Source organism: Cimex lectularius, unplaced genomic scaffold (genome assembly GCF_000648675.2).
Source record: "Cimex lectularius strain Harlan isolate CLEC.00 unplaced genomic scaffold, Clec_2.1 scaffold56, whole genome shotgun sequence".
In the NCBI taxonomy this organism is placed as follows: Eukaryota; Metazoa; Arthropoda; class Insecta; order Hemiptera; family Cimicidae; genus Cimex; species Cimex lectularius.
In genome coordinates this window covers 1665901-1685564 of record NW_019394202.1, presented here as the reverse complement: position 1 = coordinate 1685564, position 19664 = coordinate 1665901, and the positions used below count along the sequence as shown (strand labels likewise).

Below are 19664 nucleotides of genomic sequence, written 5' to 3'. Positions count from 1 at the left end.
TCACGATAGCTCAAGGGGTTAGAGCAGCGGTGTATTGAACCGAAGGTCGTGAGTTCGAATCCCGTTCGTGACACCAACTTTTTCATTTCAACCAAAACCTTACATAAAAAGATTCATTAATTGAATAAAGTAACTTGGTATACAGACCACTAAATATAATGGATTTAATAATAATAAAGGATTCTTTTTTTTAATTTGAGAACGTTTTAAAAATATAAAATTGTTTCTTATATAACATACGATATGAAAATTAATTTAATTAATTCATTTAATTTTATTATAAAAAGTGTTAATTTGGCGGAAAAAAGCTCTAACGACCACCAAATACTTGTTAAAAGTTTTGAACGGCTCCGACCACTAATGATAATATTTTTTTACGGACTTGGAGAATATTATTTTTTTTTATAAGTCACGTTGTCAATTGAATAACATTTTCCATTTTTATAGAATAAACGTATTAATTTTTGTTTTCAGTCTTACCGATGCGGAGCCGGAAGGTAAGGCCTGTGTAAACGGACGGTGCAGTGATCGCGAGGGCTGGTGTCGTCGAGGCGAAGGACAGGAGTCGGCAGTTCGATGTGTTGGCGGTAAACTGTGAGACATTCAAAGAGACTAAATGAGAAATAAACGGCGGAGTCGGTTACCAGATGGCACCGAATCGGAATTCACTCAGGAGGCGGTCTGCGAGGAGAAAGAAAACCTGCGGTCAGAAGTTCCTCGACTTCCTCCGGGCGTTAGCGGCGTTCATCTTCAGCAACGTCGGCATCGTCTGCCTCATCGTCGGTTACACCATTTTGGGAGCGTTCCTCTTCGCCGCGATCGAGAAGAGCCAGACGACGGATGACGGCCACAGGATCGCCGAGGTGAGGCAGACCATGCTCGAGAAACTCTGGTCGACGACTATGCAATTCAACACGTTCACGGAGAAGAGCTGGAGGGATAACGTGACCGAGGAGATCATCAAGTTCCAAAACCAAGTCGTATCGGCCGTCCAGGCGGGCAACTACGACGAGGTCGGGGCCGTCCGAAACAGGTGGACTTTCTCTGCATCTTTCCTCTATTCTCTCACTGTCATCACAACTATAGGTTCGATATTTTCATTAACAATATTTACGTTAGCGACAATTTTAAACAGTTTAGTTAACTGTCAAACTATCGTCTAGACTTTTAAAAAGTTTTTGTTGTAATTGTGTTTGGAGGAGAGATACGAGAGTATTCAGTCGTTTCTATTAACAAGCTAATAACTTAAACATTTATGTTATTTTAACCTTCAATTAATTAGAGTATTTCACGTCAAGCATTTATCGATAGTCCTAGGTACAGCAGCTTGTCCGCAGTTTGAAGAAGTTACGCCATTAAAGTAACAGGAAATACCCTATTAACTGCGACGTGGTGCACCTAGGACTATACATAGACGAAAATTATATTTCGCCCAGGAATTATAATTATACTGCTAACTTTAAGTAACATCTGCCTCTATTTCCCATCCCAAGAATCACTGTCAAAGCTATCTTTCGAATTAAAACTTATTTAAGCAGGCCCACAACATTCCACAATCCAATGCCTTTTACATAAAAAGGACGCAATATGCTGTTGGCAGATGAAACTAGCGTACAACTGGATTCAATCTCTTAAGGCCAAAATACCCACCAGGAAACATGACAGTCAAATCAAAAGCTTTAGTGAATTTCAGTACCCAAAGCCTCGTGTAATCCCAAATGTCAATTGCGAAAAGGGAATTTTAATGCTACGAGTTCTCGTCCTGCTGAAGATTCACATGATTTAGAATGATGCAAGTCAAGCATGTTAATAGCGTGCCCTATCAAATATTTCAACAGTTCGGCATAAAGCAGCGTGGAGGGAACTTGAACCACTAAGTCATGAGTAGTTAGTTTTAGGTTTTTCCGTCAAATTATCCATTTTAATTTCAAATTTGGTCTTTTTAACTTCAAATTAAGTATTTTTAATTTAAAACTATCCGTTTTTAACTTACAATTTACAGATTTAATTTCAATTTAATCCCATATTTAAAACTTCGACAAAACCTAGGAGAGAAACGTATTGAAACGTAAGCACGTAAAGAAAAATTATTTCATTGGAAATAACGAAATAACTGTAAAATAAATGGGCTCTTAAAAGTTCAAAAGAAAATTAATTAGAATTAACATTCAAAATGATGTCCATTTTGTTTAGTGATCAGATTGACCAAATTACTTTTTATGTAAAGTCTTGGTTGAAACGAGAAAATTATATGAAAAATCGAACAAAAAAATGTATTTTAATTGATTGTTTTTATAAATATAATATAATTAGACTCTTAGAAACTTTAATTTCTCGAATTAAAGGAGTAATACTTGATTTTTTTAATTTGTTTTGATATATATTTTAATGTTTATTGTAATTAATTTTGATATGAACTTTTAAGAGACCGAATATTTTATATTAAAATGAAAAACTCAAATATACAGAAAATTTAGTTTACTTGCTGATATTTCATCCCACCTCCTAAATTTTTTAAATACTTTAAATAAAGGATTAACTTAAATAAAAAACGGGTTAATTAAAACTTAAAAATAGTAATGGGAAATTAAAAAGGGTTAATTTCCAATGACAAATGGCTAATTTAAAGTTAAAACTGTTAATTTAAAGTTATGCTTAAAGGGTAAATCTGAAACGCAAGAAAGTTAATGTGGAAGTTAAAAAAGAGTTAATTTGAAGTTAAGAAAGTTAAATTTGTGGTTAAAAATTGTTAATTTGAAGTTAAAAAAGTGCTAATTTGAAACGAAGGAAGGTTAATTTGAAATAAATAAGGATTCATTCAAAATAAAAACTAGGTTAATTTGAAGTCAAAAATGGTTTCATTGAAATTAAAAAGATCTAATTTGAAATTAAGAAATGTTATTTAAAGTTATAAAGAGATAATTTGAAATGAAAGATGGTTAATTTGAACTTAAAAATGATTAAATTGAAATTAAAAAGTTCAAACAAGACGTTTTTATGTTAAAGGGTTCTCTGAAATTACGAAGTGTTATTTGAAATTAAAAGCTTAATTGGAAGTTAAGAGCGCTAGTTTGAAGTGAATAAAAGAATAATTCAAAATTAAAGAAGATTAATTTGAAGTTATAAAGATTAATTTCAAATGAAGAAAAGTTAATTTGGAGTTAAAACGAATATTTTGAAATTATGAAGGTTTAATTTGGAGTTAAAAATGGTTAGGTTGACATTAAAAAGGTCTAATTTGAAGTTAAGATGTGTTTTTTGATCTTAAAATGAATAATTTGAAAGGAAAAAATCAAATTTGCAATTAAGGCGTTTTTTTAATGTTAAAAAGTGGTAATGTGAAATCAAGAAAAGTTTTTTGAAGTTAAAAAGGGTTAATTCGAAATGAAAGAATGTTATTTTGAAGTTAATAAGGGTTCATGTGAAATGAAAAAAGAAGGTTAATTTGAAGTTAAAAAATGGTTAATATGAAATTAAAAAGGTCTAATTTGAAATTAAGATGTACTTTTAAAATTAAAAATGAGGAATTTGAAATTAGAAGGGTTAATTGGATGTTAAGAATGGTTCATTGATATAACGAAGGGATAATGTGAAGTGATAAGGATTAATTTAAAAAACGTATAATTTAAATTAAAAACGGTTAATATACCATGTCGCTAACATAGAGAAGAAACAATATTGGGCTTAGTACTCTCTCTTGAGATACGCCCACATCTTTCTCCAATGGAACCGCGCGGAGCCATTGCTCACTTTAATATTCACAGTAGATTTTCCTGGACATTTGAGACAAACCGCTCTAGAATACACGTCTAACTTTTGCATCCTGTTTAGTTGGTTGGTTTAAGGCCTATATTTTGCAGAGGTAGGGGCAGTCTGTTCAATCTGGGCTTGTAGCAATGGAGCCTAATGAACATAGCGTATTAGGCAAAAAAGACGTGTATGTATTGGACGATGCATTGTATTTATGAAGGAAGGGTGTCGTGAAAAATGGGACTGTGTCTATGAGCCGCGAGTCTATCACGCTAACTACCAGATACCGCGGTCCCAAGAGCTTATGGATTCACGGGTGACTTTTTTCTCCCCAGAGAAATTCTTTTCATTTGCATATTGAATTCCAGCAAAAAGGACGATCGAAAAATATGGAGAGCATCTAGACCCAGATGAACGTGGTGTAAAGGTTCGTATAACCGAGTAGCTAAAAATTTAGTGACTAGTCATTATGTCAACTTTTTTCTAGGTTCGTAAGTCCTCCTCTTGTGAGATTTTATTTAACAATTGCCTTTAACATTCTAGTACGTAGTTCAATTTTTAATTACTTACCGAGAGATATATTTTCCATTGGGGACGTCTTGAATTTCCTCTGGCCAGGGGAAAAATAAAAGTTTTCCACTAAGTCGTCTATAAATCTTCGGACGTTTCGCCACCACTTGGACTCGCAGTTGGAAAAACTTGTTATTTGACGGGCAAAGTGTATTCGGTGGGCCTTGGAACGTTGCGACCTTTCAACCGAACGTTTAACTTCTCCGAGACGATTTAAAGAGACTTCTCGGACTTTCGATGTTTTCAAAGTTCGCCAACCTTAAAATCGATTTCAACTCTGTTGAGGAACGATAGAGATTTAGAGATAGTTGGACGCTTTAAATCTATTGTAGTAATTTTATGTTTTAAAATATACGGATGAAATAGTATAAGACAAAAGTGAACAATGCGGATTTTCTGATAAAATATTTAATACAATTTGCGCTATTTTCTTCCTGTTTCACCTCATAAGTCGAAATTTGGATTTGGCTTGACGTTAACTCGAATCTGCGCAATATCTATACAAAACATGTACAAAGTTGAGCTTATCATTTGTCGTAGTTTACTTTGTAATTCCACTCTTTGTAATTTACAATAATTGCCGGGATGCCTCGAGGATCACTCCCGAGTGTACGCAGTCCAGACATACATACCTCGGTCGTACCGTCCAGCTACCGACGTTGGGCTCCAGGTGCTGTCAACGGCGAGTCAATTCAGCACCCAACTCAATCAGTTCCCAATTTAAACCAATTCACCCTATCACTCATACTAATTGAGGGTTGATGGGGTCCTCAATTTCTGCTATCGACCCTCTCACATTACAAATACATGCTATTAAATATATTCTCAACTGTTTACATACCCTATTAGATTTCGTGGTCCGATTGACCAACGTTTAAAACGTTCTCAAATTAAAAAAAGAATCCTTTATTAGTATTAAATCCATTATATTTAGTGGTCTATATACCAAGTTACTTCTTTCAATTAATAAATCTTTATGTAAGGCATTTGTTGAAATGAAAATGGTAGTGTAACGAGCGGGATACGAACCCACGACCTTCGGCTCAATCCGCCACCGCTCTAACCACTTGAAATATTGTGACTTCGATCCACTCGGACACCAACTCCCCATCTCAAGTGGATCCATTCTAATTGAGTGATCGGTATGTAAATTATCTTTTTGTAACGTATTGGTTAAAATGAAAAAGTTGGAGTCCAAGTGGATCAAAGTCACGAGAGCTTAAGTGGTAGAGCAGCGGCGTATTGAGCCAAAGGTCGTGGGTTCGAATCCCACTCGTGACACTAACTTTTTTCATTTCAACCAATTCCTTACATAAAGATTATTTACATATCGATCACTCAATTAGATTGGTAGAATACTCTATATTCCTCCATCACCCTCCATACAAATTATGTAAATACACTAATTGAGGTTTGATGGTGGAATAAATATTCCGCCGTCGACCCTCTCACACCATATATTCACGCCAATAAATACATTCAGTGTCAACACTTGCTAGGGACACAAATCTATCAGTACTATACGGGATGTTACAGGGTTAAATGTCAATACTGCCATTTACGTGGATTCATATTCACTAAATAAAACTTAGTTCAGTACCACCAGAACGAACTTTTTATCATGTCTTTTCCCTGAGATATTTACTGTTTTGTGATTTTAGTCTAAAATCAGATTTTTTAAACCTAAAATCGTTCTTTCTGAGCTTTAGCGTCATTGAAATACAAATCCCAAACTATATTAAATTTTCCACAAGATAAAAACAATTCAGTTGAAAAATTCGCGCTCCCGAATATACAGTAGCCGCTCAAAGAATAACAAATGGCAAAACCCATGTTTTTTTAAAGTAATCAATTGTAGCCCGGGCAATGGTTTTTCCATCAAGATTTTCGGAGATTTCACCAAAGTTGCCTTATTTTATAAGTAAGTACTCCAGGGACATTATCACTTTTGCATTTTTTAGAACTTTTCTTAGTGATATATTCTTTGCAATGTCGAAAAACGTGAAATCGAGCCCAAGGAGAGCAGCAACCCAAGAATTCGTACATGTCAAATTTTTAATAGTAACGCTCATTAGTTCGTTACAAAAATCAGATCCATTCTTCTCATAAAGTGTACATAATTAAAGAAAAATTACAATGAAAATGAAATTTCATTAAATTATGCATTTTTGCAAATTAACTGATGCATTGTTCGAAATGCTTTCATTCGTGGTACACAAGCGCGAACATGTACCATCACAACATAATACCATTTTATGAGAATGTAAAGTTAAAAGAAGATTTAGGAAAGTCGTCTTTTTAAAATAATTAATAAACGAAAATTGGTAGCCAATGGTGGCTGATTTGATGCTCAATTTTGTATTCAAGTAATTTTCAACGTCCAATAACACTTTGATTTTAGCAAAGCGTGGTGCAAAAAGTAGTGTCAGTCCACTGTAACTAGGGACCTGGTTACAAAGAAACTGTATGAGGTACTAATATCAGAGGACATCGTTGTTTAAGTAAAGGGAAAAGTAAGGATTGAAAGTTTGTTGTCGAACTACGCAAAGTAGGATTGCTCATGGACAAAAACTCGTTCATCTGTTTCGCTCTTCGATCAGTTTGTGGGATGTTCCTGGGCGACCGACTTCCGCTTAAGTGAGATACTTCGGAATATACCTAGATAGCATACGTGGCCACAAGACTTAGGCAACATCTTAACAGAAGACTTGGACGACTATGAAAACTACATACAACATCTCTTTTGACCGTCAAAATTCAACTATGAAACTGTTGGGTTGTACCAACCCGTCCAATCTTTCCTACCAGATGGCCTCCTATAAAAACCTCGTCACTAACCTCACTTACTATAACATTACTTTGGTTCAAGAGTTGGTCCGATTCCGCTTCAATAAGTCCAACATCAAGCTTTCTAACGCTACAGCCAAAATTTTAAGTACATTTTCCTATCCTGAGTAGCCGTCAAATAGCCTTAAAAGATGTCTTTTAGACCATATTAATTCTTCATATGGAGCGGCAGCTTTGGCGGTTTGTGTTAACCTGTGCCCTCCGCGTATTTATTATAAATATGTTCTTAGCTCTTAGTGTAAAAACTGTTTTTTGTAGAATAAGCTGGGATGATGGCCCAGAGGACTAAAAGCACACCATTAACTCACAAGAATCACAATGACCACAACATCGACGAATAGACCAAAACCAACCTCTCAAACCATCTGAACCATACTGCCCAAGTTATTACTATACATTCTCATCTTCTCTTGAGAACCATCCAGGTTCAATCATCAAGATCTCGCCTTTAATCCTTAATATGAGTACCAGCGTTGGCTGATTCCTGAGATGTTATTTACAAACTTTGTAAAAGGGTTATTGTTCAACTTATTCAAGTTAAAAATAAATTAAAAATACAGAAGGAAAACATTTGGGATTGAAATAAAAAGAAGAACAAACAAAAATTTACGAAACTTTATTTTAATCCATCATTGTTTTAAAGTTCAATTTTATTTGTCTCACTTGATTTTAAAGATGAGAACTGGTGAGTGGATTTCCACGTTAAATCATTTTGCCTGGTCTAATCCATCAAGGCCTTGTTACTAAACCAAACCTTAACGTACAACTTAGGGTTCTACTTACATAGGACTTAATAAATAATAAATCAAATGACATCCGTGCTTACGTGGCCATGGATATCCTTTAAGAACTTTGCCTAGAACGTATCGTAACAAACTAGTCTCATCTAGGCGGCCCAAGCCCATTATCAGATCTAAACAAACTGCTGGATGCGTTGTCACATCACTCTGAAAGGATACGCTTTGATCCTATAAATTTCATGTTTGTTTGTACGGTCGACTTGTATATGAAACTCTTGCCAGTTCATTGATCTTCATCGGGAACAAAAATATTGAATAGCTGCTGAAACAGTAAACCGGCAAACCTCAATATTTTCTGATATGCAGTTCACCCTTTTATACTTTTTTCAATTGTTTTTCATCAAACCTTTCATGTCTTCCAATGTTATCGTTAGCGGTATTGATTCGATCCTTTAACTATCAAATGAAATTTACTCTCTCCTTTTTTTTTGTTTTATCCTATTGCTAGCTCTGTATACCTCAGGGCCCCGTCAATTGCGATTAAAATTACACATATTCACAGATTCAAAATAAAAACATGATATCCGGTTAGCATTCACCCAGTGAGACCCCACTCTATATACATTTACAAATATTTATGGTTCTGAGATATTGGATCAACGATCTGTGCCTGAAAGCCGCGCATAGGTCATTCAGGATGCCATAATTTTTTTTTCTTTGCAGACTTAATTCTTTACAGTCTTTTGTTATATGCGATATCGTGATGTTTCTATGGCTCACCCCGTCCATTAGAAGGTGTCCTTGATATGACCTATGAGAGCGCAACCTACCTGGTGCGTATGACGTTTTCGCTCCCAGCTCTAGCGTCCCTAGGCAAGGGCACGACTTCTTTTTTGCATTTATATAATTTAGACGTGTTTCTTTCGTTCCAGCGGATTTCCCACTTCATTTTTTATAGCACTACGAATTGTAGTACACGTACCGACATGGGATTCGACAGAATATGTCATTAAATCACCCGATACAACAGATTAAACTTTGAATTTTGAAAATGTTTTATTCAGATACAGAAAATATTTCAATCTGTCTTTTAAAACATTTGTTTATTGACTCAACATTGTACCATTTGAGCTTTCACCCCGAAGGGTGTGCTGGATCCAGTGTTTACTCCTCAGGGGGTTCCTATCCCGTTATGCGGCTGAGTCGTTAGTATTCCCCTATCGTTCCAACGAGGTTAGGCTTCAGGAGCTGTCGATAGCATAAAAACTAACATCTATGAAACAGTCGCACAAATAAATACGTTCACATGTACATTGTACTCATTCTTGTTGGTTGGTGGAGTACTCGACATTCCTCCATCGACCTACACACAATATTAATAATTTAATGAAATTAGTGTCGATGACGTACTTTTGTAAATATTCCATAACCGACCCTAAACACACATACTGCTGGAGAGGTATTTCATCATCACCTCTCATCCCTCACACTAATAAATACACGCACTCAGACAAAACAAAAAATACAATAAAAAATGCACGTCCCCCTCAAAAAAGAGCTAACTTGCCCAACAACCATTCTTCTTAAATTCGGCGGCATGCATACACGCTTACTGTAAGGAGCCAAGGCATGACAAGTACGCGAATATATGTTATTAACGTGCTTTAACCTGTGTAAACGTCATGATATTTCAAGTGTTGTTTACGTGCCAATTCTAGCTGCGTCGTCAAAATAGTTCAGGCAATTGATTATCTCCCTTACAAAGTAGGGGGTTCGAAAGAAAAATTTCAATACTTCTTACCAAAGCCAAACCAAAGCAACCTGTTGTTTAAATATTTGGTTATGTACTTCTGTTATGGAATTTAACCAGTCAGATAACTTAATTAAAGAAATAATCACTTAAAGAGAGCAGAAGGTTTGCATTAACGCCAGGCCTGAAGGAAAAAATACATTTTTATAAATTTAAAATTAATATTTATAAGAAATACAAACTAGTCAGTTGTCAAATCAAAATCTCCCTGATTGATTCAAACCAGGTTGAAGAAATAATACAGAAAATAAAATCTTTCCGCATTTTCTACTTCTTCCCTCCCTAATAGGATCTTGAGGAAATCGGCTTGACTCCGCTCTCACCGTGACGTACATTCAATATATTTCACGTTTCCAATGTGATTCAATATATATATATATATATATATATATATATCAATGTACGGGGATTGTTTCGAAAGCAATTTCGGATTTTTTCCTACATTACCTCACGGAGGATGAGTTTTTTATGGTTTCAATGTTAGGAAGATGTTTAATAGCCGAAAGGTTGGAGGGCGTTCACACATTGCAAGTGATCCACATATATTTCTTTTTTCTTAACCTATCCTAACCTCACACGTATTTAACCCAATCAAACTTAATCTCATCCAACCAAACTGAACCTAGCACAGCAAGCATTACCTAACTTACCCAAACATAATCTACCCCACACTATTCTATTTATCTCAACCAAACTTAAGCCAACCCAATTCAATCTAACCCAACCTTCCATCGCCCAAAATAACCAAACCTTAACCCTATCTAACCCAACCTAACATCCTGCACCAAATCTAATCCAACTAAACTTAACCTCAGGCGTGATGATAGACAAGCTGTTGTACAATAATATCGAAGTTTTGGGATCAGAGATGTTATCCAAGAATGAAAATCATTGCACTACCGCCAAGCTTTCGGCATACCTTCCTTGTAACTCTACATTCATAAACATTAATTACTATAAACATATAATGATAATTGGACTTACAATAGTTACTTTTCCATTTTTATTCTTTCTTATTTATTCTTTTTCTTATTATTTATTATATTCACTAATTTCGTGGTCCGCGTGACCAATTAATATATTACAATTAATTAAGGTTTTTAGTTGAGATAAAAAAGTCAATGGCACGAGCGGGATTCGAACCCACGATCTTCGGCTTGATACGCCGCTGCTCTACCACTTGAGCTATCGTGACCTCGATCCACTCGGACATCAACTTCCCATCTCAACTTCACCTTTTGAATTTTCCCTCCTTTTTGCCATTCAAAAAAAACATTTTCATCGTCACGTTTTCGAGTAATATAGGTGCTTTATCGAGACTTTTAAACTATTTCGATTAATTCTCAATTGCAAATATGAACAACTATTTTCAATACTATACTTTGTGACTTCAAACGTAATGAAATTATGATTTACCCGTCCAGTTGTTTCTCGAGCTGGTTATACATTATTTGCCTAAAGCCATGGATAACCAGCTGAACAAATGCGATGCTCCACAGGTAAAATTGACGAGCACGGGGTCCAGTAAAAAATAAAAATCTTTCTTTCGAAAAATAAGGAAACTTGTTAAAAACAAGGAAAAACTGTATCGGGGCTAATTAAGTAGAGTGAACTGTACGGTAAAAAGAGCAGCATGGGGAAAAGAGACGTTGAGGAGGTAAGATTTTTCAGGGTGACGAATTGAGATTAGTGGGATTTGAAAAAAATTATATAATCATCATACTTCACGATATTTGGCTCAAATATGCCGCCCATCAAAACTGTAATAATTTGGAACGTTTTTATTTCTAATTGGCATGATCCGTGGCAGCCTTTTAATAATATAATGTTGAAGGCTGATTACTAACTCTCATCGAAATTGTACAAACAGTTAAGTATGTGCTTTAATTATATGAAAAAAAAAGGCTCGCAAGTACCCGCTGGAGAACCCAAAGTAAAACCTTTGTTGCAACGTTTTAATTAAAGGCCATTCACGTTTTCCCACTCATTTTGCTAAATGTTTTTAACGGTAACGCTTTGTTTTAGATGGTTTTTTTCGAAAATTAACAACGATTTGCTACGAGTGGGCTCGAAACGGTAAAACGTCTACTGCAGATGTGGTTCATGGCGTCGGACAAATTTCAATTGTTAGATGATCTGACAACTTCAACCCTCGTCTATCTTTCAAACTGAATTTATCCGGATGTGTCGGCGGGCCGAGGGAAGGAGGGCAATCGTGTCTTAAAAAGGGTAAAGAAAATAAAGTACACGGTCCACCAGATGACAGAATCATATTACAGGGTGGCCGGTTACAATGTAGAGAGTTTAGGAGACAAATCTAGTGACAACGAATCATACTTACACACATCATTGAATAGTTATTTTAAATTTTTGTAATAAACTTTAAATTAAAAGATAAGATATTTACGTATATAATAAATTGAATATTTTATTGCACATTATCCTGACAAGATTATTCAAGACTATGGATTCTGCTATCTCCAAGGACCAGGCTGCCTTCGTAAATCTTTCTCAACTATTGACCACGTATCAAAATTGATTCTTATAATTGTTTTAGCTAAAGTGCATTAATTTTCTGTCCATTTATTTATCCCTAAATGCCAACTATTTACGAGTTAGGATGACGAAAATTTCGTATAATTTTTAACGAAATGAACAATTAAGGAAGGATAATTTAAATACATTTTTTTAAATGAGGTTTTCTGCCTTTGTTGTGAATGTATGTCAAATTTATTATATATCAGTCGATTGTTTATTGGTTTCACCTAGGATTATAAAAATAATGTAGGTTATATTAAATGAGATGAGATATATAAAAATTTAGAAAAACCCAAAAAGGGGAAAAAACGATTATTTTTGAAAAAGACATTTCGAATTTGTTCCTTTTTAAAAAGATAGTTCCTAATCACAGCAAGTTTTTTGAACGATCCGGATTTCGAGCCTTTTAGCTCATCATCAGGTTGAAGGACTTCTANGCTTTGTATAAATTCACTTTTCCACATCCTAAATGTATTTGTTAAATGTAAACAATGTTTGTAAATCCCAGGCCCTGAAGATGATCTCAATAAAGATCGAACGTTGGCACGATAAAAAAAATGTTTTTCTGAAACCTACATCACACCAGACCGCATCTCACGATTTCTGAATAATAATAAGAATGAAGTTGACAAAAACACTTCCAACATATTTTTAATTCCGGTTCTAATTTTTTTACAAAGATCAGGTGCCACAACATGTAGTTTATACACTTCTAAAGTCTTGTAATGTTTCATACAAATCTGTGTTGTTTTGTTGAAGTTATCGCTATTTTTGTGATTTTCGAAAACATCGGAGGCATATGGAGGCCGAAAAACTATAGAAAAACTATTTTTTGATTTTCTGAAAATTTGTATTCAGGGTTTTTGTATTCAGGGTGAGAAAACGAATATCAATATTGTTTGTTGCTAAAAAAAAATATATTTTACCATATTTAGCTAACGTATGCACAATTTCAATGGGTAGGTTGAATCGCCATGAGATGCTTCCAGTAAAGTAGGCCGAAAAAATTTATTGTTGAAAAAAAAAAAAAAAAACAATTTGGTTTTTCTTTATTGACCTATTAAAGCCCTAAAATACGAATGTTTATGGCAAACATAAAGTACAAATTTTTTGGGATGAATTCGAAGAGGGTAATTTTTTTCTAGCCTGTGTCCAGTTGCTCAAGTTAAATTTCTAAGATTTTAACATACCCACATCTTCATTTGTAACAAGTACATGTTTAGCACGGTACCGATTTGTACAGACCCTTCGGTGATAAAGCAAAAAGTTAATTTTTTTCTTCAAAAAATCGTAAAAAAATTCCAAATGGTCAAATCGAAAATCATTCTTCACAGTACATCGACAAAGCGATACTAAAGGCCTATGCTAACAATTTAATTCGAAAAATAACCGTTTTTTATTTATTATAATTGGTCAAAATATGGACGATATCAGTCAAATGTCCTCCCATGTTTAGCAAACAGATAATTTTGCCCCCGATCAACTGGGAGTCACATTTTTTATATGTCAGGTTGGCCTACATCAAAATTCATATATAACAATTCTTCTATCTTTTTTCTTCCTAAAAAATTGTTATAGCTAAAGAGTATCAATACTCTGTTCAATTATTTACCCCTGAATCCTATATATTAGCAACTACTGCAAGCAACTACTATATCAACTATTTGATATATGAATTATGACGTTTACGACAAGAAACATATTTAACACAAATAAATAAAGATCATGAAACATATATTTACATGAAAACAAGGGTTAAGGCAAAAGACGGAAATTTCTTATAATTTTTAACAAAATGAACAACAATTAAGGCGTTAGGGATAATTTAAATACACTTTTTGTAAATGAGGTTTTCTGTCTTATTATTGAATTATTATGTTTTGTTTGAAAGCATAATAATTGAATTTGTTATGAAAGATTATGATGTATCAGTTGATTAGTTTTTTCAGCTGGGATAATATAATAATATTCAGGATTGTATTGGATGAGATCAGATATGTAAAACATAACAAAAATGAAAAATATCTTCTAGTAAATTAGGACAACAAATGTTGCTATTTAAAAACAATTCAAATTACTTTTAAGCACCCTTTAAATCCAAATTTTCCTAGATATGAAAAACTAGGCTTACTTTACTATATTGGATGTATAAAAAGTTACAAAACAGCCCTCAGTAAATTAGGCAAAAAAGAAATATTTTCGAAAAAATAAATTTTGAATTGGTTTTAACCATCCTTTAAAGCCGTTAAATGCAAATTTTAATAACGATAAAAAATAAACTTTTTCCATTGGATTAGCCTCGCAGCTTTTTATCTTGGACGTCCGGTGTTCCAACATAAACATAAATTTCAGGATTGATGAATCTGTGATCTGAAATCTGTCCGAATCCCCGGTAATTACAACCGTTGGAAAGTTGAATGATTCTAGATTCAGACAAAAAGTTCGTTAACAATGGTTAGGTTTTATGTTATTGTAGGTGATTTAGTATAAGCTGAAAGTAGTAGTATATTTAGCTTTCGAACGGTTGTAATAACATTGAATTTGAATAAAATTCAGAGGAGTTATGAATTTTTTTAGTAGAATATCGGACATCGGCGAGAAAAAAAATGCCTCCTACGAATTCAGCCCATGTGTATTTTTATGTGCTATAAAAAATCGTATGCAAGGGCTTTAAAGGGTCCTTAAAGCCAATACAATTTTTTTTTCAACATTATATTTTTTAGGGTTACTTTATTGATTGCGCCTTATGCTGAGATTGAGATTATACATACTTGAGACCGACCGCGTAGCAAAATAGGGAAAAATATATTTTAGCAAGGAAAAAAAGGTTTCTCTCGCCATAAAAAACCTTGAATTTGGGGGGAAAAAAATTTTCATACAAGTTTTTCGCCGTTGAAATGTCTTCGATTTTTTCAAAAATCACAAAAATAACAATACTTTTAAACAACTACACTGATCGGTATTAAACTTTATAAAGATTGAGAACTGTAGAAACAACACGTAATAGCTCAAACTTTGTCTCCATATAAAATTTAGACCCGGAGATTAAAAAAAAAAATAAATGAATAAAATAAAAATAGTCGAGAGTTTTTGTCAATTTCATCCTTATTTTTCACAAAGATTAAATCTGCGGTCCCACATACGAATGTAGAAACAGAAATTCACAGTGCGCAACAAAAGCGATACAGAACAAGCGGAAATTACACAAGCTTGTTAGAAAAGAACAACAGACAGCTGTCAGATGTCAAACATGTCAGATATTATTAAGTTGTAAAATAGGAGATCTTGTTTATGGTAAAAAAAAACATATGAAACACCAGAAATGTTTAAATTGTGAAAACTGAATTAATAGAAAGGCTTGATTGATGAGAACTGCCATAAACAGAAGATCGCTTTGTCAAGAATTTAATGACATGTTGTTAATTAACTTTTACTGGATTGTTAAATTGTTCTCGAACCCCTTCTATCGAACAAATAGATTTTAGCAAAGTTATCTGGGAGGAAGACATTTCTCTTCAGAGACCGTCTATTGTGAAAGCCTGCATAAAAATGATACGTGACGGTTGTGGTGTATAACCAACACGCCGTCCTTGGTTATAAATATATTCCAATTTATGCTACACAATCTCTGGTATATGCTATGTAGTACCTTCGATTAGCATTCGGTCAAGTGTTACACCATAGAACTTATTTTCTTTAGAAAAGGTTATTAAGTTATGTTTTATGCGGGTGTTTTTAGCTTCCTTCCTCTTGAAAAGGTTTGAGAGATTTGCTTCTGATTGGATGAAATGTCTGGAACTAATAGCAACCACAGAAGTGGCGAAGGTAATACGAGGTCGGGGTTATAAGTATGGCAAGTCAAAGCGCTGGCTAATCCAAATTTCTTTCTACAATTTTTCTACAATTTTTATGGCGTTTTGCATCTGAATCGACGAAGTCTCGTTAAATTTCCCCTATCTGCATGACCTATGATATGGTATCCTCATTTGTGAATAGGTCAGGAACTAGAATTGGCAATTATCAGGTGCCATTTTTACTATTATTTTACATTACCGTGATAGCTATAGTAACAAAATCTACTATTTTGTGTATTTATCCATCTGTGAAAGTGTTGCAAAGTTGCGGTTATAAGCAGGGCGTAGAAAAGCACTTCCTATTGCTTGGAATTGCTTGCTCTTCGAAAGTACTTGTTATTGCATCGCTTTACTTTTAAAACTCAACATGTATATTACTATTTATTATTATTATACAAAATTTTTTAAATTCTATTTCCCTTCAGGAACATGAGCCTTCTAAGCACTTTTCCTTTTCGTAAGATCTTTACCCACTTGCAATGCTTATTAAAAAGGGCGCATCTGTGATTATTGATAAAATTTGGACAATAACTTTTTGTTTTATTCTTGACGTCAAATATTGCTATTTGAATTTCAAATCGTGAACTGTAATCTTCAATAGGTATCATACAAATCCGGGCTTATCCTCGAATAATTTACCATCGTCCAGGACATTCAAATCTACCTGATCGAGGCTCACTCGAAAGCCGCTGAAGAGCTTTCTAAAATTCCTACTAAGGAAATTAGGATTTTCTTCTTATCGTGGGTAGGCCTAAATAGTTCATTCTGAATGCAGTTAAAATTTAACATTTTGACAATAAATGAAAAACGTCTCGGCCTCCTGTTGAATAAACAGCGTAAGTCGGAACTGTTATCTCTCTCACAGTCGTAATTAATTTAATCAAGCACATATAAATTGAAAAAAAGAACAGGTAAAAGAACAACTAAGATGTCTTCTTTGACCAAAAGCAGATATGACAGTAATACACTTCCTCTGTACAAAATCTCTACCAACCACCAAGCAGAACTTTTTAGTACTACGAAACCTTCCAATAAACCGACCGGATGGGACTGAAATTGAATAGGAGATTTGATAATAATAAGAATACTGCTAGGACCAAAATTAGATACAACTCTAACAAACAAACACTGCACACAATTTCAACAAATTGAGATATACGTAGCAGAACTGATGCGCATCACGAAGCCATCTAATAAACCAATCAGAAGCGACATGGACTGAACAGAGGATTTGGACAAGTACAAAGATTGCTTTGACCAAAATCATATATGCCTGTAATAAACAAACTTCAACCTTGTTGGGCATGCCGAGAAGAACTGATGGATATCAGGAAGCGTTCCGATAGACCAATCAAAAGAAAAAAGACCTGAACAGAAGAAATGACAGGTAAGAAGACGGCTTGGATCAAACTCAGATATGACTCTGAACAAACACTATACAAAACTGCTAGCCATTCAATTCCTACTACGTGTCTAACATCACCATTCACAGTGAGTTATATTCTCTTTGTTAAACCACTTTGTTTTATTTCACATCACCTCAATCGTACCTCGGCATAAACGAAGTTTCATCCACATAAAATCACTGATGAGAGAGTGTCCTCCGGTGTCTGTTAGACCTCCGGAATCAATGTTGGATGATGTGGGTCAAAATCACTGAATAAATTTTGTAAAATGCATTAATATATGTGCAGAATGAAAATAAATTATTACTTAAAATATTATTAGCGTCGTTATGGTGATTTCAGAAGTTCTGTGTGTTTGGTTTATCGGTTTGTTCTCGGTTAACGTTATTTTGTTCTGTCTGCATTTCACTTACTTATTATTTCTAAATTCGTTTGTATTTCGGATTTGTCATTTAGTTTGGTTTGATAGTTTCTCCCTGTGTTTGTCTTTTCTAGGCTGGCTGTCAAATGAATCCCTCGCCCGGCAGGTTGTTCTGTCTATTCTTTATGATCGATTGAATTAGTCGTGTCGATGTCCTGTTTGAGTTTGCCCTCGGTTTTGATAATTTCCGACAAAATATAACACAAAATATTTGGTACAATAATGACAGAATAAATAGGAAAGAAAGTCTCTTTGGGATAAAATCGGTCATAGGGGGGTCAAACAGGGGGTCCATACCTTTTGATGATGACTTGTTGAAAGACATTCCAGAAGACATTTTATAAAAAAATATATAAAAATTATTTGAGTTACAGTTTCACGGCGACGTAGGAAGCAGACAGCAATGTCGATCTGTCGTGCGGGTCCAAATTAACGGCGCACCGCTCCCCCTCATTTTTTGCCGCCCGAAAAAGGCGGATGCGTGGAATTTTCCCCCTCGTCAATCGTACCATAAACTAAAAGGGAAAAGCCGGGCTAGGATATTTTGTTCCTTTTGAACTTTGTCATTATACCGGACGGATTCCAGCTTGGACGTATCATAAAAAACTATTCCTTTGCCTCCAGGGACCCTATTATCACTTCATATTAATCCAATTCTTAAGCCAGGAACACACTTACCCGATGCTACGCCATGCGACGCTACCCGACGCCTTGCTACGTTTTGGTGGGGTGTGCACATCTATCCGACGCAAGTACACGTCGCGTACTGCGTTTATCACAATAATCACTATCACAATCGCAACGCATCTTTTGTTCTTAATGCACTATTTTGAGCAAAACCTTGTAATAAATTGTTCGTTAAATTTTATGAGCACAACCATCTAATAAATTCTTTGTTAAACTTAATTGTTTTAAATAAAGTTACTCCTAACCATCGTAATTAAACAATGTTTATAAAAACCTTTGCATTTTTGATCTCGTTTAATTTGGTTTATATTAAAATAACATGTTGTAATTAATATAACGACAAAATTACATGTACTTAGTTTGAAATAAACTACAAAAAATTATGAGTGTCCTGTTCTGATGCTATCCGGCATTACAAAATGGTGTAATTTTACGAGCAAAACTATGAAATAAATTGTTAATTAAATTTTATGAGCAAAATCGTGTAACAAATGCCGAAGCGAGTACAATAAATTGTTAGTTAAATTCATTATATGAAAAAATCGTATTCCGGTGTTTTGATTAATTTTCTACCAAACCATTAAAATTAATTTTTTAAATAAAAACTAATTAATTTTTAATCACAATTAATTTGGTTTGTATTAAAGTAAGTATGTTGTAATTAATATAACGACAATAATACATGTAGTTTGAGTAAAAATGTGAGTGTCCTGTTCTTTTGTCTTCGACTGTACTCGATGCGACCCGACGAAAATCTGGACAGTGGGGATCGCAGAGCGTCGGGTAGGTTAGCGTGGCATAGCATCGGGTAGATGTGCACGGGGGTAATGCAACCTTATGGAAAATCGGAGTTTGGATTTGCGTCGGGTAGCATCGGATAAGTCTGTTTCTGGCTTTAAACGAAAATGGCCCACTGACATTCACGGCAGTAATCCAGTAGTAACCTATGGATTACTAATCTGCTGGACCAAAGCGTAACGAAAACTAACTACCCAAAGTCTCAACAGACTATAAAGGGTAGGAAGAAATCAGGAGAGCATC

The 19664-nt window shown here is 34.5% G+C and overlaps 1 protein-coding gene across 3 annotated transcripts in view; it reads left to right on the top strand.

Moving 5' to 3' along the window:
• Positions 1-19664, top strand: part of LOC106666669 (TWiK family of potassium channels protein 18) — a 195751-nt gene that overhangs the window by 87222 nt on the left and 88865 nt on the right. For all 3 annotated transcript variants that reach the window (XM_014394018.2, XM_024230121.1, XM_024230120.1), the window contains one exon: positions 475-1086. In XM_014394018.2, the coding sequence (XP_014249504.1) occupies positions 648-1086 (439 nt within the window). In that variant the 5' untranslated portion in view covers positions 475-647. The remainder of the gene's footprint in view (positions 1-474; positions 1087-19664) is intronic.